The sequence below is a fragment of the Malaclemys terrapin genome, chromosome 2 (assembly GCF_027887155.1).
Source record: "Malaclemys terrapin pileata isolate rMalTer1 chromosome 2, rMalTer1.hap1, whole genome shotgun sequence".
Lineage (NCBI taxonomy): Eukaryota > Metazoa > Chordata > Testudines > Emydidae > Malaclemys > Malaclemys terrapin.
The window spans coordinates 142670870-142695785 of NC_071506.1; the positions used below are offsets into that span (position 1 = coordinate 142670870).

Sequence of the window (24916 nt, forward strand, 5' to 3'; positions counted from 1 at the left end):
GGATGGGTGCATGCCCCACTGAATGGGGGAGGGGTGTAGATGGGGGCTCGGGGGTTGCCCCCAGCCCGTTGCAGCGGAGGAAGGAGTTGGGGGTTCGGTCCCCGTTGCGGGAGGGAGGGGTGTATATGGGGGGTGCACTGTTGCTCCACTACGTGGGCTGCCGGAGAGGCGACTCCGCCCGGAACCCCCGTCTCCATTTTTTCTGAGCGCAAACAAACAAGTGGGGGGAAGGGGAGAGAATGGGCGGGAAACTTTCTGTTCTTTCCATTGGCAGTGAGAGCAATCATTCGTGTAGCCCCGCCTTCCGAGGACGGTTTTGCTGCTACTATTGGCCGCTGGCCACGTCACTCTCCCATTCCTCCCTCCCACGCCGAGCCCCCTCGGCCTCACTTCCCTCGCCCCTGCGTGCCGTGTGCAAAGGAAAAACAGCCGTTAAACGGGCGCGGGGCGGGGCCAGCCAGCCGAGGAGACAAGAAGCGATGGCGGGATTGGTCGGGGCGGGAGGTTCAAACTAGCATGGGGCGGCCTGATTGGCTTGGAGCGGCCGCGGCAGGCCAGGCTCCCTCCTCGCGCTCAGGCGGTTTATTGTCTCGCGGCTCCTGAGGCGGCTCTAGCGCGGCGGAATCGGGACCGGACCTCGCACGGCAGCGGCGAAACCATGGTGAGGGACGGGGCCGACCCGGCCGGGCTCCTGTTGGCGGGAAGCGCCGGGTGCCTGCGCCCTCTTCCGAAGCGGCAGCGCGGAGAGAGGGCACCTGGCTCCCCGGGGTCCCTCAGGCGGGGCGCGCCCCTGCCCTGGCTCCCGGGGCGGGGGCCCGCAGTGGGGAGCGGGGCCGCCGAGCTGCCTCGGGCCGCGATCGCGCCGGGCGCCTCGGGACTCCTAAGCGGGCGAGCGGGGCCCGCTTCCCGCGGAAGCGTCTCCAAGGCAGCTGGGCCGGGCGCTGCCTGCGGCGAGCGGGTGAAAGTCCGGCCGGCGGGGTGCGAGCGCGCTCCTGGCGCCGGCCCGGGACGGCGGGTTAGTGACTCCCCAGGCAGCGGCCCTGTCCTCGGCTGTCAGAGCGCGCGCCGGGCTGCGTTACCTCGGTGACCGTCCGTGCCTCCCATCCAGCCCGGCAGCCGTCACTCGCGGCTCCCGCGGCGGGGGGCCGGACTGGGAGGTGCCGGTCCCAAGTTCGCCAGTGACCCGCTGTGACCGCTCAGTTTCCCCGCTGGCAACGTGGTAGCTGCCCCCCTCCGTGCTCCAAGGGGGTGTAGGGAGTAATCTGAAGATTTTCAAAACTGCCCGTGATGCGCAGGGAATTGAAGGTAGAAAAGAACCTTCGGCCAAGCTTAGTTTTGTCTCCTCCTCGCCCTTGAGAGTGTAGCGGTGTCTGCGCTCTCCGAAAGCTGGGGCTGCAGAGTGTGGGTCAACGCGAATTAATAATTGCACATCTGGAAGCCGGATCAGAGAGCGGAGTCAACTCAAGAGGGAGACTGCATTAAAAAGTTTACTTGAGTCTCATATGCATGTTAGGCTTTTTCAAAAAGTTTGCTTTCTACCACAGATGGCTGTGGTAGTAAATAGTTTGGTTGTAAATAGTCTTAAGGTAACTTCTTTGAAACTTTTTCTGGGTTTAGGTTCTTGGAGGTGTCTTCTGCAGTTAAGAATTGCCTTCCTTTACAGGAGTAGGTAATGCTAGAAAAGTCAGTTATTTTTGTCTAAGGTAGTAAAACCCATGGGTCAGGGACCATGTTTCCACTTAATGGATAGCGCAAGCAGGATGTCATTGCTCAAAGTTATTAGACACAGTATTCAAGTTTAATCTCTAGACATGAGTGAAGATCTACTCTGTACTCCACTGAGGCTCTTCTCACTGTCAAATTACAGTTCAGTGAGGGCTCTTAAAGACAGCTGTAACCACATTAAGTAGTACAGAACCTGGAGGAATGAGTACAGGATGGTGAGGGAAGGCCATTCTGTTGAACTTGTGACCTTGAATTTCAAACTCACAGAAACTACATCCATAAAATGAGGATAGTATTTCCAGCCTCACAGGAGTATTAACATTAATGCTTATACAGGGGTTTGCACACTTATGGCAGGAATACCCAAACTTTGAACAAGATCACATTGGAAATTTGCAGAAGCTCGAGAACTGCACCTAGATTGTATAGACTTATTTAAATTTAAAAAATGCACATAACCATATTTGCTTCTGTCTTGAGAACTGAATTCATTTTTTAACTCATTGCAGATTTAATCATCAATCAAAATAGTCACAAAGAGTTCTCTACAGGCTGTATTTTATGGGCATTTTCCCTTTTGTGCATATGGTCTTTCCTGACCCAAAGCAAAGGGATATAATTGTAAGGGTTAAAGTAGGAGTGCTTTGCAAGATTTAAGAAATTATCCTTGAATAACTGTCTATGATAAGCTCATCTCCTACTTCTGGGCAAATGATTAACAAATTGTATTATTAAATGCTGTCTCAGATTAAGTGAAGCACTGCTACTATATCATAAACAAGCAATATTATAAACACAACATCAGGTTAAATGTAGCAGCATATTCTAGGAATATCTTCTAGTAGCATAATCATGATGGTAAATAGAATACAGGGATTTACCTGACTTAAATGCTTCTTTCCTTGGGGTGGCCAATGATCTCTGTGTACCAGTGAATCTTTCCAGAAGTTCTGATATTTATTTGCCTAGTCCTTTATCTTAGACTTAATCCATATCATCAATAGGGTAAGAGAGCCCCATAGTGTCACAAGACACAAATATTTATTGCACATCAAACTTCACCCATGGCAGTCCCTAAATAACAAAAGGAAGTTTAGAATGGTGGTTAGAAAAGACTGAACATCTAGATTTATTGCTTAAGAAAACAACACTTAGTACTGAGACTCTTCCACTTCTTCAAAATGTATAAAAGCAGAAATAAAACATTCAAATGACTCACTCTGAGACTTAAAGTAGTTGTCATAAGATTAGGGCTAAAGTTTGATTGCTTTTTTCCCCTCCCCCCTCCCCCAAAAAAATGCTAGAATATGGCTGTGCAGGTAAAATGTGGAATCTACTAAGACAACACATAATAGTTGAAAATTCTTTTAAACCAAACTTTCTTGAGCTGAAGGGGGGAGGGGGAAGGAGAGAAAGAGAGGGGACACAACACCATACTGTTCTGTCTCTGCTGGAACATCAGCTTCAGTCAGCAAACATTTCCAGATTTGTGCTGAACAGTGATCCTGCACAGGAGATGCTTAATTTAAACCAATAAGACATATTACAACTATTAAGATTGCAAGAAAAATGTAAATTTCTAAATCCAAAAGAGTCTTTTTGCTCTCCTGAATAGGAAAATATCATTAGTCCTCTTGAATTCCACCATCTAAGTACTTTAAATTAGCCTAATGGTAGTAATAGTCACTTATGCTTAGTACCCAGGTTACTTTCCAAGTCATTGCTCCTGGGCTGTGGGTATGGTAACAGCAAGCTTGGCTTGCAACCTATACTAAAGGAAAATGCCAGTATAAAGAACTGTTTTAATTACAAAGTGTAAATTACTAAGGTAGGCCAAGTCCTGTTCAAGCATTTGCTTACCTGTGGCATATAGTGAGATTTCCCTTGAGAGAAATGTTGCTTCTGTAGAAATTACTTTTTTAAAATCTAAAGTCTCACTATGATCGTGAAGAAAACTTGGACCAATGTTGTAGTTACCTTGATTCTGCAGGCAACCTTGAGTGATGGAGGTGTGACTTAACTGCCTAAGATTCAAATCCTCGTGAACAACCTCAGCAACCAGGTGGTGTACTCATCCTGATAGAACAGCTCTATAGTTAGTATATACTGTCTGCCACTAAATATAGAGGTGGAACTATCAGCTATGCTCCTGAATCCTTGCTGTGCATTGGCACTCAGAGACCCAGCAGAGCAGAGACAGTTTGCTTCCCCCTTGGTTGGACTCCTTAAATGCAGCTTCACTGATGAAGCAAGAGACTTTTTAGACAAATTATTGTTCTGCTCAGAAACTTCAAGACCTGAGTGGAAGTACTATATCTGAAACCTTGCTATATTCTATCTTAGTCTTATTCCTCAAAGCTATTGTACGTCTTGAACTTCTGCAAAGTTTCAACCCTTTCTGGCCAACCCATGTCCATTCCAAATCGTGTGTGCCATTTGAGCACCTATGGTGAGTAGGATAAATCTTGTAGCTAAAGGAGCTGACTGAAAGAATCCCTCTGGATGCTACCAGAGAGGGAAGACTTATGGGACTTAACATAGTGGTCGTGCAAAGTGTAGCCCAAGATAGATGGGTGGTGGAGTCTTATTTGTGCCCTAAACCAGTGGTCTCATAAGTGGGGTGCACAATAGGATCCTTTGGGGTGCGTGACAGTTTGGGCAGCTTTTTTTGTGTGTGCGCTCAGCAGTTCGGGCAGGAGTCTGAGCACTTTTTTTTGCACACTTGGGGTGGCAATGGTAGAGCCTTTTTTTTTTTTACTGATAGGGGTGCACGATCAAAAAGTTTGGAGACCACTGCCCTAAACAATGTCAGATGGCAGGGGATGTATTCAGGATGACCTAGTGGATTTTTTTGACAAGTTGGTTTCACCTGTCAAATATAGTACTGAAGCAAAGTGAGACTCACCGGTGCAGCACCTCCTGCTGGTTATCTCGAGAATTAGCTCTCCAGCATACAGAGCACCTCCTACTGGCTAGTGTCTCGCCTGTCGCTGGCCCTCTGTCCCCCTCCTGGAGCCCCGTGCCCTTTACCTTGGGGTGCTGCCCCAGCAGTACCCCACCACAGTCTAGGTCTCCCCTCCCAGGGGAACCCCCAACCCTCTCACCCATCTTGCCTGAGTCATCATCTAGCGCTGCCCTCCTCCCCCCCCCCCCCCCCCTCACTGGAGCAAACTGCAGTCTGTCATGGCTACTCATCATTGGCAAGGAGGTTGGACCCTCTGCCTAACTCTGGGCTGCACCTCCCAGCCCAAATACCTGCATAGGCCTTTACCAAGGCCTCAGCCCAGGGAGTTGCCAGGCTGGAGCTCCCCAGCTCCTCTGGCCTTTCCCCAGCCCTGCTCCACTCCAGGTACCCTTTTCTTCCCAATAGCTTGGTCCTTCCCTTTCCACAGCTAGAGAGAGAGACTGACCCATCTTATCCCTGAGCCCTTATAACAGGGCCAGGTGTGGCCTGATTGGAGCTGCTTCCTCAGTCAGCCTAGCCTTTTCTCTCAGGAGCAGGGTAACTGCCCCGCTATAAGCTCACACTAATGAGCAGACAAGAACCTGCCATCTTGACAATTTTATGAAAACTAGGGGAGAGGTTGAGCTTCTCTACTAAAAAGCAGCAGAAATTGGTTTCAAAAGATTTACTAAGAAGTCTTACAACAAACTTTGAGATTTTGATTTCTAATGGTAAAGCTGACTCAGTACTACTTGATATTGAACCAAAAACAGCCCCCTTCACAGGCATGTAAATGCCAAATCTGTGATAGGTAAACTGTTTTCAAAATGTTGTAATTTGGATAGCTAATTTAGACAATTTATAATCAGTGGCTTTTTTCTTTAAGGGATAGAACTGACTGTTTTGGAACAAAGCCTCATTTAGTCATTCTTTGCCAGAAGAATGACTAGTGGTCAGGATTAGAGAGCAGTGACCCTCTGAAAACCTTACTGATTTTTATATACATTTGTCCTCTTCTATAGTAAAGTAGGTCAGGACTATACTACACACTTTCTGGCACAGCTATGTTGGTCAGGGGTATGAAGAGTTGTGATCTCTCACTGATATAGTGTGCTGGCAAAATTGCACCTTTGCTGGTATAATTTATTTTGCTCTTGTGGGTGGGGCCTGGAATAAGTTGTAGAGGCAAAAGCAGTCTTTCCAGTATAAGCTGAAGGAGCACTCAAGGAAGACCAGGCTCTTGCGGAGAAGCTAAATAAATTCTTTGCACCAGTCTTCACAACAGAGGATGTTCCGGAGATTCCCACATCTGAGCCATTCTTTTTAGGTGACAGTTCTGAGGAAATGTCCCAGACTGAGCTGTGAGTAGAAGTAGTTTTGGAAGAAACTGATAAATTAAACAATAATATGTCACCAGGATTAGATGGTATTCACCCTAAGTTCTGAAAGACCTCGATATAAAATTGCAGGACTACTACTTCATGTTGTGTAACCTATCGCTTAAATCAGCCTCTGTAGCAGGAGACTGGAGGATAGCTACTGTAATGCTGATTTTTCTTTTTGAAAGAGGCTCCAGAGGCGGTCCTGACAATTACAGGCCGGTAAACCTAACTTCAGTACCAGGCTAATTGGCTGAAACTGTATTAAAGAACAAAATGATCAGACACACAGATGAACATGGTATGTTGGGGAAGAGTCAACATGGTTTTTGTCAAGGGAAATCATACCTCACTAATCGGTTACAATTGTTTGAGGCTGTCAGCAAGTATATGGACGTGAGTGATCCAGCAGATATAGTGTACTTGGACTTTCAGAAAGCCTTTGACAAGGTTTCTCACCAAAGGCTCTTAAACAAAGTTAGCAGTCATGGGCTAAGAGGGAAGGTCCTCTCATGGATCTGGTTAAAACAAAAGATAGGAATAAATGGTCTGTTTTCACAGTGGAGAGGTAAATAGCAGGGTCCCCCCAAGATCTGTACTGGGGTAAATGCTGTTCAGCTTATTCCTACATTATCTGAAAAAAGGGGTTGGAAAAGCTTGCAGATGATACAAAATCACTCAAGATAGTTAAGTCCAAAACTGACTGCAGAGATTTACAAAAGGATCTCACAAAACTGGGTGACTGGGAAACAAAATGGCAATGACATTTTTATGTTGATAAATGCAAAATGATGTACATTGGAAAACATCCCAACTGAACATACAAAGTGATGGGGTCTAAATTAGCTGTTACAATTCAAGAAAGAGATCTTGGACTCATTGTGGATTGTTCTCTGAAAACACCTGCTCAATGTGCTGTGGCAGTCAAAAAAGCTAACAATATTAGCAACCATTAGGAAAGGGATAGAAAAATATTATAATGCCAAAATATAAATCCATGGTCCATTCATACTTGAATACTGTGTGCATATCTGGGCCCCAATCTCAAAAAAGTTGTATTAGAATTGGAAAAGGTACAGAGAAGGTCAACAAAAAATGATTAGGGATATGGAACAGCATCCATATGAGGAGAGTTAAGAAAAACTGGGACTGTTCAGCTTAGAAAAGAAATAACTAAGGGGGGAGGGGATACAATAGAGGTCTATAAAATCATGACTGGTGTGGAGAAAGTGAATAGGGAAGTGTTATTTACCCCTTCACATAACACAGGAAGGGTAGGTCCATCAGTGACTATTAGCCAAGATAGGACGCAACCCCATGCTCTGTGTGTCTCTTAAACCAGTGATGGCCAGAAGCTGAGAGTGGATGACAGGATGGATTACTCAATAATTGTACTCTGAAGCACTGGCACTGAGCACTGTCGGAAGACTGGATACCGGGCTTGATGGACCATTGGTCTGACCCAGAATAGTCATTATGTTCTTAAGCAGCATACATGTTAGGAGTACTTTGGTGGTATAGCTATATCACCAAAGTGCTGGTAGCATAGACCTGGCCTAACATACAATGCATGTGTGTGGCAACAGTGGCTCAAATGAGTTTCCAAAAACAGCTTCTCTTCTTAACCTTTTCAGTCTTTAAACTAGCTTAACTGGAGTAATACTGTAACATCTAGAGCAGGTACAGTATTTAAATGTTAAACTACCAAATTACTATACACAGGTGTGAAGACTTTGCACTTGCTTAAACAGTGGTGCTTTTCACATGTTAATCACTAAAATAGTATGCATGTTTAATGTAAGCCATTGTTGTGTTGATCATGTTTTGTCTCCAAGAGATTTCTGCTTGAGCAGGATACAATTCTTTAAAGGGTAGAGACAGATTAGCCCACTAGTTAGGACACTAGCTTAGGTCTCTGGAGACCATGGTTCAGTTCCCAGCTCTACCAGAGACTTCCTGTGTGACCTCTGACAGTCACTTAGTGTCTCTGCCATCATTCCCAATCTGTAAAATGGGGAGAATAGTACTTTGTTACCTCATAAATAAAAACAGTTGTGAGGCTTACAGAGATAATTGGGCCATATAAGTACCCAAGATATCTAGATAACATCAGGTTTAAAAAAAAATAAATAAAACCACCACATTTGTTTGAGTTTTGTGCTCTAGTCACTTTTACTATTTTCCTTTTTCCATTTTCCCTTGTTTATGTAGGGTTTTTCGTCTTTCCTGATGCTGTGTGGTTAAAATATATATATATATTTTTAAGTATCAAAAATTAGTGGGGGGTGGATTTCTAACAATTTCTTAAATAGGCTAGATTTCAAGTTGGTAATGACCCTTTAATATAGACATTAGGTTTTTAAACTTTAAGCTCTATCTTGGTCAGGGAGTTCTCTTTCCCTCTCTGGATGTGGAATGTTGAATGGAAAATGTCATCCAATTTTTTAACTCCCTCTGTATTCCTTAGTCCTCTTTGAGAAGTAGCCTAATCAGAACCTTCAAGCCATACTGTGAAGTGGAGGGTGCTCTGACCTGAGTGCCACTTTCAGATAGCTACTATTACACCCAGTACAATAATATGTTTCATAATGTCCCTGTTCTCTTCTTTAATTCATTGTGAAGCTGTTTCCCCACTGTGGTAATATGGTACAGTGCCAGTGGAAATTCTGGGCCAGCTGCAATCTTCCCAGTTTTAGCGGAACTTAATATTTCTGAATGGCTTAGTTTTTTGGCTGGTTGGTCCTTAGCAATTCCTAGTCAGGAAACATTCTATCCAGTCCTATCTTCAGTTATTAACTGACTCCACAACTACTTCCATTGTCACTTGAGTCCATGTGTGTGGAAGTCTGAATTTAGTTTTCTTTAGGAGTTTGTGGGAAACTTGTAAATCCCCTCCTTGTTCATTTTTTAATAGCCCCAAAATGTTGTGCAGCTCACAGAAAAGTAGAGTTCAGATTTTTTATATGTAATGACAAATGTAATGTGTATGTATATGAAGAGATGAAATCAAAGGGAAATTACACTAATTATGGGGCAGTGGTATTCATTGCATGGTAAAGTTTCAGGGGTGTTTCTGTTAAAAGCCTGGTTTAGGGGGATTCTCCAGTTTCCCTAACCCTAACTTTACTACGTTAGGGTGGCGAAGGGTAATCCTTGAAATCAGTAGTCTCATAGCAAATTCACTCGTACCTTTCCTATAAATCTCTCTGAAAGAACTTTCTGTTCCGTTACTCATTTTTCTGATGGTAGCAATTGGGACTCAAGGATTAATACATCAATATACAAAGTTATCTGTGTGATATTTTTTTCCCCTTCCCCCACCTTGAGTAGATAAAGCTGATGTAGTCTTCTAAACTGCCGCTGTGCAAATAGTTTATGCACAAACCCTGCCCTGCATTTTTTAAATGTTTCCACCTTCTGAAAAATAATGGAACTGTTGGGTGGCAACAGGAAATAAAAATGTATCAAGCTTTTTATAAGGAAATAAAAGTAGGGGGGACTAGTCTTAAAGGGACACAACTTAAAAATCATACTTCTGTTTGAAATCTTTTTACCTACTAATGTTACAAGTAGTATTGGAGATTGTAGCTGAAAAACGGGGGGAGAGGACACGCAAGGGAAAGAGACCCTTTTTCCATCTATTTACTTGTATGCATTTGACAACACTTTGTGAAGACTGAACAATAGGGGAAATCATGATTTTTATTTTTATTTTTTTAATTTAAATTGGTAAGGAAAGTTGGGGCAGATATAGGGTTCAGATACTTACAGCTTGCTTAGATTTCTGGTTAGTGATGTCTCATTGAAATTGCTAAACTGCCCAAATATATTAAAGGGAAGGAAAAGTTGCACCCTGTGCCTCATAATTGGGTCTGGGAGAGGTGGGACTATGTCAAGACAGTAGTTTTCCCTGGCAGATAATAAGTACTATTGTATTTTGTAAATTCAGTGTTGGGAGCAAAAAAAAGTGGCTGAAATTTTAGACAGTTATCAGGCAGTCTGCCAGGCATGTGCAAGTTGATGGGATGATACTTTACACTAATAGGCCAGTCTGTTTTTGGGAGGATTACACTACATTTGAGGATTTACATTGTTTAACACCTTCATTTATCTTGGCTGCTGTTGAAAGCTAGAGATGGTTAGGTTGTGGGTTTCCTTAGTGTGGAGAGAGATCTTTTTCTTTAAGTGGAAACAATGTTCCTGTTTTGAAAACTGGCTTAATTGAGGAGTAGGGAAATAGTAGGTGAATTGAAAGCTGCATGTTCATTGCTTTCCAAAAGATCCAGGAGTATCAAAACTACTCTTTCAACACAATAATACATTATCTTTATCAGTTGATCTCAAAGCACTTTATAAAAGAGGTAAACATCATTATCTCCATTTTACAGATGGTGAAACTCAGGCATAGAGGTGAAGCGACTTGCCCATAGTCACCCACTAGGCCAGTGGCAGAGCAGAAATAGAACCTTGTCTCCTGTCTGGAGTCCCAGTCCAGTTCTCTATCCAGTAGGCGGCACTGCATCCTCGCTACAAGTGAATCTAGTTCACAGCATTAGCAGAAGAAAGCATTATTTTAATGGGGTTGGATGACTTTGCTAAAAAGAACAAGGAGTCCGGTGGCATCTTAAAGACTAACAGATTTATTTGGGCATAAGCTTTTGTGGGTAAAAAACCTCACTTCTTCAGATGCATGGAGTGAAAATTACAGATGCAGGCATTATATAGTGACACATGAAGAGAAGGGAGTTACCTCGCAAGTGGAGAACCAGTGTTGACGGGGCCAAAACTTAACATCTGGCCACATGTGGTGTGTGCAGGGGTGGGAGATGCACCTTCTCTCAAATGGATATTCATCACTGAACAGGTGTGTTTCTAGTGCAGGAGTTCTCAAACTGGGGGGCAGGACCCCTCAGGGGGTCGTGAGGTTATTATGTGGGGGGTTGCGAGCTGTCATCTTCCACCCCAAACCCTGCTTTGCCTCCAGCATTTATAATGGTGTTAAATATATTTAAGTGTTTTTAATTTATAAGGGGGATCGCACTCAGAGGCTCCCTGTGAAAGGGGTCACCAGTACAAAAGTTTGAGAATCACTGTTCTAGTAGGATCCTGCAGGTATCGGTTCTTGGCCCTATGCTGTTAAGGTTTTTTATTAATGACATGGAAGAAATCATAAAATCATCATCCCTGATAAAGCTTTCAGATGAGACAGTTTGGGAGAGTGGTAAACAATGAAGATACCAAGCGATCCAGACAATTATCTAAGATAGGCACAAGCAAACAATGGGCGTTTTAATATCTAAATACAAATGTATACATCTAGGAACAAAAGATACAGGCCATACTTATAAGTAGGGGGGCTCTACCATAGGAAGTAGTAATCTGTGAAAAAGATTTAGGGTTTGTGGTGAATAATCTGCTTCCAGTCCTGTGCTGTGACCAAAAGGGCTAATCCAGGGAATCTCAAGTAGGAGTAGAGAGGTTATACTGCTGGTATACATTATTCAGCTTTGATGTGCACAATTCAAGGAGATAAATTGGAGAGCAGTCAGAGAAGAGCCATGAGAATGATTAAAGGATTAGAAAACATGCTTCATAGTGATAGACTCAAGGAGCTCAATCTACTTAGTTTACAAAGAGAAGGTTAAGGTGTGACATGATTAGTCCAAGTATCTACATGGGAAACAAATATTTGATGACAGGCTCTTCAGTGTAGAGAAAGGTCTAACATGATCCAATGGCTGGAAGTTGAAGCTAGACAAATACAGATTGGAAATAAGGTGTACATTTTTAACTGAGAGCAATTAATCATTGGAACAACTTATCAAGGGTCGTGATGGATTGTCCATCACACACTATTTTTAAATCAAGATACAGAAGCTCCCCAACTTACGCAAGCATTCCGTTCCGGAACGCCTTGCATAAGTCGGGAACGTGTATCCGACAATTACGTGGGGGGGGGGGGGGGGGGGGGGGGAGGGAAGGTTACGGAACTTTTTCCGTAAGTCCAGATTTCCATAAGTCAGGTTTGCGTAACCCATGGAGCGTCTCTGTGCTCTAGAAATTTTGAGGAAGTGCTACGACCTGTTAATAGGAGCTCAGACTAACTGATCACAGTAGTCCCTTGTGGCCTTGGAATCTATGAATTTTCTCACACACACCCCCAGCTTCTACACCTTAGGTAATTTATCAAAATAATTGCATGGTGAGCCTTGCAGTTTGGTATAACAAAAACCGGTGGGGGTGGGGTTAGTGTCTAGATTTCTTGGGATTGTCAGATAAATTTACCTATTCAGCCGAATAAAATAGTTCAGGTAAGAATATCCATTAGGTGATCAGCTAATTCATGAAAATTCATTGTGGAAAATTACAATTGAAATAGAATTGCTTAAGATTCTGGTCTGCTAACAAACTGTTATATCAGCACAAGTACTGACTTTTGAAGTAACATGGCTGTGTTCTCAATTTTTTCTGGCTCTAGCATGAAGCAGTCATGAGATCTTAAGAAAACTGGCAAGAAAGGAATATATGTATGGGGTGGGTTTGGTTACAGCTTCTTATGTAAACATTTTTAAGCAGCGGCAGACCTGAAAAGTTAGGTGCAACTAAATAGTCCAGCCTTCATGCCTCATCTATTTTTAATATAGAGAACTCTTGATGCTTGAAGAAAGTTTGCAGTGAATTATATTTGGGAGTTTCTCTCGAGACATTGCATATCCAACTGTTGTATACAAAAGTGACTTGTTCTAAAGAATCCTAGAATATCAGGGTTGGAAGGAACCTCAGGAGGTATCTAGTCCAACCCCCTGCTCAAAGCAGGACCAATCCCTAGACAGATTTTTGTCCCAGATCCCTAAATGGCCCCCTCAAGGATTGAACTCACAACCCTGGGCTTAGCAGGCCAATGCTCAAACCACTGAGAGATGTTCCTTATTCGGTTTTGGGATAAATTTTCCAAGTTTAAGCAGAAGAGGTAAGACTCCTGGATTCCTAAGTGTGGTGGTGGAGGTAAGGTGAAGCAGTGCAGGTTTTTCTTCTCTGTGCATGGGCTTGCTTTCTTAATTCTTAATATTGCTCTCTTATTCAGGCTGGTGGCAAGGCTGGAAAGGACAGTGGAAAGGCCAAGGCGAAGGCGGTTTCTCGCTCACAAAGAGCAGGACTGCAGGTAAAGTGGTGCTAAATTATGTATTGCTTTAGTGTTTACAATTTGAATGCAATAATTAATTTTGTTAAGTAAAACTTTCATTTTTGTGGAGCAGGTTCAGGGGAGGGGAGGTGGAAGGAAAATGAAAATGCACTTCTAGCTTTATTGTGAAATTTTTCATGACTACTTATAACTACAAAATCAAATGCTAAGTTTCTTCTTGCTCCTATAGACATGCTTTTTCCTGCTACTCTGACCCTCTAACATGAATTAAATTTTACAATTCCTATTACTTTGAATGTTTTGGTATTTCTCAGAATTTGTAACTAAATGCAATGATTGATTGGACTTCTTTTAAAAGCCCTGAATGTGTTGTTTGCCCCCAAATAGTACTTGTGTCAATTCTTGTCTATCATATTAATGTTTGTTACTTACCAGCCTTTCAGGGTTGTGGGGATTGACTTGGATACTTCCAGAGTGCTTTGGAAACACAGCACTATATAGAAGTCCAAACAGTCTGCTGTGCCCATTCAATAAGTTCCTATGCCTGCATAGGACCGTTTAAAGTCCACTCCCACCATGTGACCAAAAACTTAGTTGTAAAATGTAACTTTCTGTATTGGAACTTCCTTGGTTGTAGAGTAAATTCAGGCAGTTCTGGCAGTAGTCCATGAACACTCTCCTGTTGCGTGGTTTATGTAAATTATTCTGCTGATTTGACAGTACACAGTGTAAACTCTTTAGTACTACAGATCTGCTTCTGAAAAAGTTTTGGTTTTTTACAACACAAACCCTGTATGTGATTTGACACTTGACTGACTAGTATGTAAAGGCCGTGTAATCCTGACTTTAAACTAACATACTTTTCAGAGGTGTCCCTGTTGAGGAAAATTTAGAGATGTAAAACTCGCCAGCCCCATTGAAAATAAGCTCGCCATTTATTTGTATTCACTGTGGGGGTTAATCCAGTATTCTACTTCAGTAAGTTTTTACTCCATTTACATTTCTTACACCAGATTATTATAGACATTAATCAACATTAGGCAAGAATTTAGTGCTTCAGCATAGACTTTGATCTCAAGTGCCTAACAAATGTTTCTACTTCAGTTCCCAGTGGGTCGTATCCACAGACACTTGAAGACTCGCACTACGAGTCATGGGCGAGTTGGTGCTACTGCTGCAGTGTACAGTGCTGCAATTCTTGAGTATCTCACTGCTGAGGTAGGTTTTGAAGTAACCACTGTCAAAACCACATTGTACATAACAGACTAGAGAGATAGGTAGGTGGATATATTTCTGTTTGTCTATAGTCCTCCTTATTTCGCATGCTTGTGTTTCCAAACCTATGGAGAACAAACATCCAGTCAGCTGGGCAGAAAGATCGGAGAAGTGTCTGCAATTAAATTTGCCTGATATTACAAGAAACTAAATATATTCTTGGTAGCTCTGAATAGCTACCCAAATAAATGTTGAAGACAAGTGGGATGTAAGTATTGCAAGCTGCTGACACCAAACTGCAACATTGTTTGGATACCGAAAGAAAGATGTTTGTAATTCCGTTTGTTGTAAATGTGATATGAATGATTATCCCAGCTTTTGTTTTGCAGAGCACATAGCGTTTAGACCAGGGGTCTCAAACACATGGCCTGCGGGGCTATTTCCTATGGCCCGCCAAGTGGCCTGCGCCCGCCCCTCCCCCCCTCCCCCCCCTCCAGGCCAGGGGTGGGCAAACTACAGCCACAGGATTGCCTGCCTCAAGCCCCACGCTGCTCCCTGAAGCGTCTGGCATCAGGTCCCTGCGGCCAGGTGGGGTATTGCCCTGGCTTCCAGGCGCGCACACACACACACACACTCCCCTTCCCCCCCTCCCCCCCCCCCCCCCCGCAGCTGCCATTGGCCGGGAACGGGGAACCGCGGCCAATGGGAGCTTCGGGTGAGGTACCTGGAGGCACGGCAAGCAGTGTGCAGAGCCCTGTGTCCCCCTCCCCTAGGGGCCGCAGGGACATGGTTCCAGATACTTCCCGGAGCGGGGCCGGCAGCCTGCCCTGGCCCTGGTGTGCGCTGCTGCCACCCCGGAGCCCTCCTGCACCCCGCCCCCCAATCCCCTGCCCTGAGCCCCCTGCTGCACCCCAACCCCTGCTGCACCTCAGCTCCCTGCCCTGAGCCCCCACCACATCCCTCATGCACCCTCTGGGGACAGGGAGGGGGTGGAGTTGGGGTGGGGACTTCAGGGAAGAGGTTGGAATGGGGGCAGGGAAGGGGTGGGAAGAGGCGGGGCCTCATGGAAGGGGTGGAGTGGGGACAGGGCCGGGGGCAGCGGGGGTGGGGGGGTCGGGTCAGTGATGTGGCCCTTGGGCCAATGAACTAGCCCTCATGTGGCCCTCATGGTCATTTGAGTTTGAGACCCCTGGTTTAGACCTTCATTGCGTTCAGTTTTCCTCTCTGTTAAACTTTAACTTGATTTATCCTAATAAATTAAACAAATAGCAGCAAATAGTTTCTCTAAAATATTCTTCCAAATGTATGTGGTAGAAACCAAGCAGCATGGGAATATTAAAATCTAAATGACAATAGTTGTTTTTTTCCCTCCAGTTGGTTAAGCTGGGTGATAGCTAATGCATTACTCTGTAGATGCAAAGAGTTGATTAAACTATTGGAAAATCTGTGTAGGCACACGAACTTCAGCTTCTTATTTTGTAAAAACCTAATAAACTTCATTTCAACATAAAGGATTTTTGAACTTGCATCACCCGTTTGTGCAGCTTTGTGATGCTGTATAAGAGCTCAAAAGTGAAACTGACTAAGCAGATCTGTCTGATTCTCATAAGCTATGTCAGCTGCAAAAAATACACTGGATAACTGGTTAAAAGACAAGTGGACCTTTACATCTATAACTAATGGGTGAAGGCCACTTATATTAAAGGCAAGCCATCCTAGGTATACCTTGTTTGTCCAGAATAGGCTTTTGATTGTAACTAAACAGTGAGTGGGTGCCATGAACAAAGAATGTAGGCCATATTTGCAAGATGGGGGACTCTATCCTGGGAAGCATGACACTGGAAAAAGATTTGGGGGTCACGGTGGACTTGAATATGAGCTCCCAGTGTAACGCTGTGGCCAAAAGGGCTAAATCCATAAACGAGGGAATCTCAAGTAGGAGTAGAGGTTCTTTTACCTCTATACTTGGCACAGGTGCTACTGCAGCTGGGATACTGTGTCCAGGAGTATGTTGATAAATAAGAGAGGGTTCAGATAAGACATATGAGAATGATTAAAACATGCTTTATAGTGACACACTTGAGCTCAAACTATTTAGTTTAACAAAGAAGGTTAAGGGTTGAATTGATTGCAGCCTGTAAGTACCTACATGGGAAACAAATATTTCATAATGGGCTCCTCAGTCTAGCAGACAACACAGTCCAATGGCTGGAAGTTGAAGCTAGACAAATTCAGACTGGAAATAAGGTGTAAAATTTTAAGTTATCACATTGGTCCCTTTTGGCCTTGGAATCAATGAATGGTTAGAGGAAGGAAGGTCCAATGGCTACGGTGCTAGCTTAGGTCACAAAGGGAGTTTGTGGTAGAGGGATTGGATTCGATTCCCTGCTCTACCACAAACTCCCTTTGTGACCATGGTCAAATTGGTTAGTGTCTCTGTGCCTCATTTTCCCATCTGTAAAATGAGGATAGTAGCACTGCCTTACTGCCCAGGGGTGTTATGAAGATAAATACATTAGATATTGAGGTACTTGCATACTGCAGTAATGCGCATCATGTAAGTACCTAATTGAGAGTTGTTCATGATTTCATGTTCCAGCTGACACCACGTTTTGCTTTCTGTAAACTTTAACAGGTCTAATTCTTACTAAAATAGCCTCCTAATTTGTCAGGTGCTGGAGTTGGCAGGTAATGCCTCCAAGGATCTCAAAGTAAAGCGTATCACTCCTCGTCACTTGCAACTTGCTATTCGTGGGGATGAAGAGTTGGATTCCCTTATTAAAGCTACCATTGCTGGTGGAGGTAGGTATAGCTGGGCTTCATAACTTATTGGGTTGATACAAAAGTGCACAGCCAGTTGCAAGGAAGATGACAGACAATAAGTTAACGTCACTTTAATTTCTTCTGTCACACTACTTCACATAGATCAATAATGGCAGACATTCTGGCCAGATTTGTATCAGTTTCCATCTAAAACATCATAGCAATTGAAATTTGGCAGCCTCATAGAAAGAGGACTGGATGGGCCACTGAATTACTCTTCTCCTTGTAGTGCATATTCTATGGATGATCCACTCCGCACCTTCCATGAGCATTAAACTTAAAGTAACTGTAAATTGAGGGAAATCTGGATTTGTTTCACTTTTATTAAAGATCCTAGGATTGCAGCTTCTCTGTCCACCCTCCCTCTTTATAACCCTTACTTCTTTACTGCAACTTTCCTTACAGATAGAACTGGGCTGTATGAGGTAGTTTAGGTAGGAAGAAGACTAAGCTTCACAGAAGTGCTCTTCATATACCGTGTAATAACGATGTTGAGTTCGTTGTAATTCTATACTGTACAAAATAGCCTGCAGTAATTTGAGAGACGTAGATGAATGGTCCTACTTAACTCTTCTGTTGCTGCATCCATGCCTTTGTGCTTTCCTTTGTGGATGTTCTGTTGAGATACGTGGAATATTGGGATATGCCAGGTGGCATGCAGGGTACATGAAGCTACGTGCTGCAGTGAAAAGCAGGCTGCGTCCACTCTGCACCATGTAACTACCCACAGCAGTAAAAGGCTCTGCTTGGGGAGCTGCCAGAGCCTTTCCTTGCTACCTGAACTTTTCACTGTGATGGGGAAAGGCTCTGGCAGCAGGACAGTATGCTGCAGAAAAATAGCAGTGTAGATGTGGGAGGCACTACTTGGGCATGTAGAGAGCTGTGTTGGGTATGTACTCTCGGGTTCTGGCATATCTGTACTCCACTTGCCTAAGCAGTGCCTCCCTATCTACACTGCCATTATGCCTGTGCTAGCTGAGTGTGCAGTGTCTGTGCTCTACAGCCTGCTCTACCTGCAGACATCGCCGTAATCAACCTTAGGAGTAAGTATAGGGCAACTTAATTATGTCTGTTTCATGTACTCTTACAACTTCCATTTTAGCTTTACAGCTTAGAAATGAGCTGTTGGATCAACAAACCTATGATTGAAATAAGGTGGGATCCATTGGGGTGGGATGAAATACCGCTGGAGAACATGCAGTATAATCGGGGGATTCTAGGATAGTCAAAGAACAAGAAAAGGTGAAAACTTAGAGAACAGAACACTGAAAGCTTTCTAGCTATTCAGGCAACAAACAAACCTTTGAACTAACAGAACTTATTCTGTTGAAAAATGTTGTGTGCACCACTATTCTAATCCATTGTTCTCTTTGCAGGTGTAATCCCTCACATCCATAAGTCTCTGATTGGAAAGAAGGGACAGCAGAAAACTGCATAGAGAGGAGTTTTAACCAACCCTCTTCCTCCCTGTCATTGTACTGTAACTGGGACAGAAGAAATATGGGGATATGTGGAATTTTTTAAGAAATAGTTAAATGGAAGAGCATAGACAATTGACTGTAGACATGAGAAAACATTTGTATGTTCTTTAGATTCAAAGTTTGACAAAAAGTATCTTGTCATGTGGCAGCAATTCGTGTGTTGATTGGCTAGGTTTCTCCCGTGTGTTTTATACAAAAATGGAACTGATAAAACCATTTTTTACAAAATTTGCTCTCGTGGTGTTCAGGTGCAAAAATCATGTAGTAGAGACTTCACATCTTCTCTGTGAAGCTGGCTCCCTCAAACTCCACTGGACTAGGTATACAGGCAAAAGCTCTTTCCCTCTTTAGATCAGCCACATCCATGACTACTTCACTTGGATGGTTTGTAATATAACCTGTTGAATGGCATGGGCAATCTTGGTAGCAAATGAGTAAACTTTTAATGGTGCAAAAAAAATTGAATTGGCCTATAGTATAGGAATCTATTAAAAGGTAAATGCTATCACTGTTAAAGTAATGACAAAGTTGATTTGCTACTTAAAATTTCACTTACTAAATGTTGCTGGAAAATCATTCTCTCACTTATCTGCCAAGATCTGAATTCAGGGTTCCAGTTGCATTGCAAGAGCTGAGGACACCACAAGTATCTAAAGGAAGAAACTATTTGACTGGTGTTTCTGATAGCAGCTCTGCTATCACTGCTGCTGACAGGTCAATGGAGGGGCTGACCACAATGGTTAGAAAGCATTTTCCATTGTTAAGTATACCTGTTGTCACTAGTAAGGATCACAGATACTGCACATTTTAAACTAATAGAAAGTGTATGTGTGTGGATTAACACACTGCCCTAGAGACCTGTGATAACGCTTCCTTTTTTAATTTTTTTTTTATTTTATTTTTTACAAAACGTACTTATTTTCTTAGCTATGAAGAACAGCTCATCGTGGTAGTGGGGATTCTGCCCTGACCCACGAGTGATTTCAGCTGTCAGAATAGAAAGAGTAGAATGGCAGCATCGCAAGTTACTTTCCAGTGTGCTGTGGATAAATCAAATGGGCGTCTGCATCACTTCCCTTCTAAGCCTCAAAGCCATTCCCAAGTAAAATCTTCAGTTTGGAATTTGGGTACCCAAAGTTAAACAAATGTAGATTTAGATATTGAAACACAATGCCTTGATTTTTCGCAGGTGTTATCTAGAGCTCCCATTTTCTTTAGCCAAAAGTTCAGGTTGATCAGACCTTATTCAGAAGGGGTGAGAGGTGGGAGAGAATGTGGCCAGATTCTCCCCCCCCCCCCCCCCCCCCCAAAAAAAAAGGTGTTGATCATCTGCAGTTCTCACGCAAGACAATGGGAGTGAGATGTGCTCAGCACCTTTGAAATAAGTGACATAGTTCAAGTGCTCAACGCTTGGTGCTCAATTTGTTTCAAGCTAGGTCTTCTGAGCATCATTTAAGACACTTCACCTGCAATCATTAGTTTTGGTAAGAGTACTGTAGTCCAGGAGACGCTTGCTGTTAACAAAAGCTTCTGGTTAGGGAGACCATTTTAAGATGTTGTTCAAACAGCAAGTACGATCTTTCCTTAAAACACTTTCTGAGCAAATGCTGAGGTGAAAATGGGGCTGAAATCTATAGCTTCTGCCTACTGCTTCAGAGATTAAATGAGCAAATTTTTTTGACAGTGTAAACTGTCATTTAACTAGTTTCTGATTTCCATCCCCTTATGGCTGCTTGAAAGCATCTGATTCTTTCATATTTTATTTAGCACAAGTCCATCCTGGTGGATGTTAATGTTGGCACAATTCTGAGTCCATCACTTTTTGTAACAACAGCAAAAATATTACGGATCTGTGCATTGATAAATAAGTTTCAATTCAGATAGAGGTTTTATTTTTTTTATCCACCAACTTATCTACCAGTCATTCCCCATGAGAACAAGTTTTCACTTATGAGAACTATCACTGCACCAAACACTGTCAGATCTGAGGAGAGACTTTTTGTGTTTGAATATGAAAGCAGCAAGGACTGTGGCAAAATAGCTTGGTGTGGTGAAATGTGCAGACTAGTGTATCTTGTAATGCTGATCAGACTGGTTTAAATATTTTCAGCCTGCTCTAGAATGGGCCTTTTTTCAAAGCTTTGAATCTGAAGAACTCTAAAGGTCCTTTGTCTGCCATGCCTTGTATAAACAGTAAATGCTACATACCAGTACTTAGAGGAGGGGAGGGAACTATCTATATGGTTTTGGCTTTCTAAACCTCTGAAACAGTGCTGCTGAGATCAAAACAGTGAAAATGGGGCTCTTGCATCAAACAGCTAAACTGTGAAAGTATTTGGCACTGGTGTTGCTTCTGGAATACTGTGTCCAGCTCTGGTGTCGACAATTAACAAAAGGTGCTGAAAAATTGGAGAGGGTTGAGAAGAGAGACATGAGAACTGTTAGTGTTGGAAAACATGCCTTATAGTGAGGGACTCCAGGAGATGGAGCTATGTAACTCTTCAAAGAGGTTAAGGAGTGACCTAAACATAATCTAAAATATGTACATAGGGGACGGAAACTTGATAGAGTGCTCTTTATGGCTGCCTTCCAGGGGCCCATCCTCTTAGCCCTCAGCGCGTGGAGCTCTTACAGGTTCCTGGGGAAGGTGCTCAGCATGGTAATGTCCATTCAGGTCAGACCTGGAATTGACATTGGAAGTGGTCAGTCTAGGAATAACCATCTCCATTCTCGTGTCTGGTCTGGCAGTTACGTAACAGGATGTTTGGGGCAGCGGGCAGGGTGGTAAATCAATCCTCACACTCCTGCCAGTGGCATGTATTGGATCTAATCCCATCAGTGCAAGAATTTTAACTACATTTTCCATTCAAATATATATATATATTTTTAGAGGGAAAATTTTCTTGTTTCAAAGCTTTGGGTGGAGGGGAAGAACTTTCCTCTTGTCTCTATTACAGAGCAAAGACCTAAATTGGAATTTGACCCTGAGATTTTTGCTCAGGACTCAATTCTGTGCCTCATTACCATGCACTGAGTGAACTGGTTGGGGGAACAAACCACCCCAACAATGTTGACACCATTTCCTTAGTGTTTGTTGTACCCAATTAAAAAAATCTCAGCAAACGTAATCCATGTTCAGCAGGCAGCAGCCATCCTCAGTGCCAGCACTGCCACTGCCTCCGCTCAGCTGGGTCTCCCTGACATGTGCTGCAGACCCATGGCAAAGTTTTTGTCAGACAAAGAGAGCACTGCCACTCAGTGTGATACAAGAATGAAAAGACAGTCACTTTTGTTAGCCGTGGGAGGGGACCCCAGGAGCTGAACTGAGGTACAGGCTGGGTGTGAGGTTGTGTGCATAGCAGTGTGACCCCCATGGGCTGTTCTGGGGCTGCTCTGTGTGCTCCTACCTAGTGCTATAGCTGAGGGAGTTCATCCCTATTTCCTTGGCTGCAAGGCCAAGGCAGTTGGGGCTTTGATGGCTCAAACCCCATGCAGGACGGGGGGCTGGCACTGTTAACACTTGTGCTAGGTGTGCTGGCAGGGGCATACTTCAGTACTAGAGTTATGAGGCTGTGTTCTGAGTTTATGTAACAGGGTGGGGTGTGTGAAATGTGTCTACCCCTGGGCTCTGAGTGATTCCAGCACCAGAACCACACCCCCACTGCCATTTCTAATGATGCAACTGGGCTACAGTGGTAGCAGGAACCTGTAGTTCCCAGAGCCAGACACTAGAGGGCAATAACCACCTTGCACTAAGCTGCTGTTACACCTGTGCAGGCAAAGTTGCAAGGCCTGGGTGCTCTGCCTGAGGGAGGAGCTGGCTGCCCGGGGGGGGGGGGGGGGGGGAAATGGGCCAGCTGCTCCACAGGCACCAATGTGCAGTGACCAGGGGGCAGTGGAGATGGAGTAGCTGGGCTTGGTGTTGGCTGGGCTTCCGGTCCACGGGGGGGGGGGGGGAGAGGGAGCAGGAAGTCTTGTGGGCTGCAGCCTGAATGGCTTGCACTGTGACCACATGCTGCTCTGCGCTCCCCTCCAGGCAGGAGTCAGTCAAAAGCCAGGATAAGGGGGCACCTGGCTTCAGCTGTCAGCCTGCCCCAGCCAGAGTGAGCCTGACACCCCTGGGCTGCAAAAGACAACCCCTAAACCAAGGGAGGGGGCTGTCTGTTGGGTTTTTGCCTTAGGCTGGGGCTTGCTTAGGAAGAGCTGGGGCCTGTAACGCTGCGTATAGCCCGCAGAGAAGGCACTGCAGGCTGACTGGGGAATTGAGTGGGCAGGAAAACAGGCAGCCTCTGTTGGGAGAGGTGGGTCTCCTGCCCTCCCGGGAGGTGATGGGTGGGGGGCTGGCAGCCTGAGGGGGAAGATGCCCTGAATTGTAGAAGCCCCCTGTCCCTTCATCCCACCTGCCTTGCCCCACAGCTCTGCAGGGCAAATGTTTCTTTCTGGACCCTTTTAGGAGTGTGCTTCCGGGGCAGCTGTGGGCCTCTGCCTTGTCCCTGCAGGGGGGGGGAGCCACCCACTCCTGCCCTGATTGGTTTCTCCCACCCCCTTTCCCATCAACCCTCTCATGTCCAGGGGATACAGCCTCAGCAGGAGCCCCCTCACAGCCTGCTCTGAGCACTTAAGTCCTCTGAGCTGGGGGGGCAGGGAGAGCTGCCCAGCCTGTTGTGGTACCAACTCCCCCTCCCCTCATTTCACAGCCTCTGCCCTGGGGAGGGGGCTCTGTCCCCGCAGGGCTCGGCACACTGGGGGGGTCTGGCCCCACAGGCCCTGCCCAGTTCAGCACCAGTTGAACGTGCGCCCCACCAGGCTGAAGAAGTGCTCGTTGTGGGCGCTGAAGTAGGTGCAGAGCTGCTCCAGCAGCTGCTCGGCGATGGGCGGGTGGGGCCGCCCCTTGGACTCATCCAGGCAGCGCTGGCGGGCCCCAGCCCGCAGGCAATAGAAGCCCTTGGTCTGGTTGAAGTAGAAGTTGTTGGGGCCCAGGCTGGGTGCCAGGCCCAGGAACTGCTCCACGCGGCGCAGCTCGGGCAGGGGCTCGCGGATCAGGCCGCCCCCGTCCACCACGTGGATGTGGGCCGAGGGGAAGGCGGCCAGCCAGCGGGCCAGTTGCAGGGCATAGAGGCTGCGCTGGATAGCCTTGTAGCGGGTGTCGAGGCCCCGGTCCCCCTGCAGCAGGAGCCCCTCTAGGGGCGGGTAGGGCTTGTGCCGTGCCCGGCGGTTGTGCAGGATCTGGGTATAGTCTGACACCAGCCGCTCCACTGGGTCCCGCACGATGAGCAGGAGCCTCACGGCAGGGTCCATGGCGCGGATGCGCTCGGGGGCCCGCGGGGAGGAGAAGTAGCCTGGGGTCTTCTCCACGGTGAGCTGGCCGGGGTGCGAGAGGGGCATCTGCTGGCAGTACCAGCCCAGCCCCCGGCGGTAGTTCTCCTCCCGGTTGAAGAAGTGCACCTCGGCACGGGCAGCGGCCACCTGGGGGTGCAGCGCCAGCATCTCCAACAGGGCCCGCGTGCCCCCCTTCCGCACCCCAATGATGATCCCCTGAGGCAGGCGGCGCTGCAGGCTGCTGGCCTGGAACGCAGATGTGTTTCCCAGCCACAGAGCCTCCTGGGCCCAGGGCTCCAGCATCCCCTGCGCCAGGTGGGCCCCCCAAGCCTCCACCAGCAGGAGCAGCCAGCCAGCCCACCAACAGGCCATGGCTGCCCTTGCCCAGGATAGATGGGCACAAGTAGACTGGGCTCTTGGTAGGAGCTGGGGGTCTGCTGCGTAGACTAAAGGCTGCTCAGCTCACACCCAACTCCCTTCCATGAGCAGGGTTAACTCCAGGGGCTCCCCTCCCTTGCCCCCAGTAGGGTCCCACCCTGATCCTGGCTGGCAGAGCCCCTTCCCTGGCACAGTCTCCGCTCAGAGGGGCAGCGGAGCGCTATGGCCCCAGTCGGCTTCCTGCCGCCGCTCTCTCTTGGGCCCCTTGTTCGAGTATCCGGCTCCTCAATGCCTGGAGCAGCCCAGGGCTGGTGGCCACCTGTGGGAGGAAGGGGAGAAATGGGGCATCAGCTGGAGCAGCTCAGACCAGTGGGGCCAGTGCGATGGGGTGGGCTCCATGGTCTCTCATGGTCCCCAGGTGCCTATCCTGGGCAGGGACGTGAGAAGGAGCTGAGCGGGGGAATTTCCATTCTGCTACTGGGCCCTGCTCCCCAGCCCCTCCTGATCA

General features: G+C 45.7%; 2 protein-coding genes across 2 annotated transcripts; one reads left to right on the plus strand and one right to left on the minus strand.

Moving 5' to 3' along the window:
- The first annotated feature begins 532 nt into the window (after window positions 1-532).
- On the plus strand, window positions 533-20590 carry LOC128831848 (histone H2A.V). Its single transcript, XM_054018653.1, has 5 exons — window positions 533-661; window positions 13133-13210; window positions 14297-14410; window positions 17080-17209; window positions 18607-20590. The coding sequence occupies exons 1-5, from the start codon at window positions 659-661 to the stop codon at window positions 18666-18668; spliced, it is 387 nt and encodes a 128-aa protein (XP_053874628.1). The 5' UTR covers window positions 533-658; the 3' UTR covers window positions 18669-20590.
- A 2056-nt stretch (window positions 20591-22646) lies between these two features.
- LOC128832326 (heparan sulfate glucosamine 3-O-sulfotransferase 1-like) lies at window positions 22647-24634 on the minus strand. Its single transcript, XM_054019616.1, has one exon. The coding sequence runs from the start codon at window positions 24400-24402 to the stop codon at window positions 23488-23490; it is 915 nt and encodes a 304-aa protein (XP_053875591.1). The 5' UTR covers window positions 24403-24634; the 3' UTR covers window positions 22647-23487.
- Window positions 24635-24916: the final 282 nt, after the last annotated feature.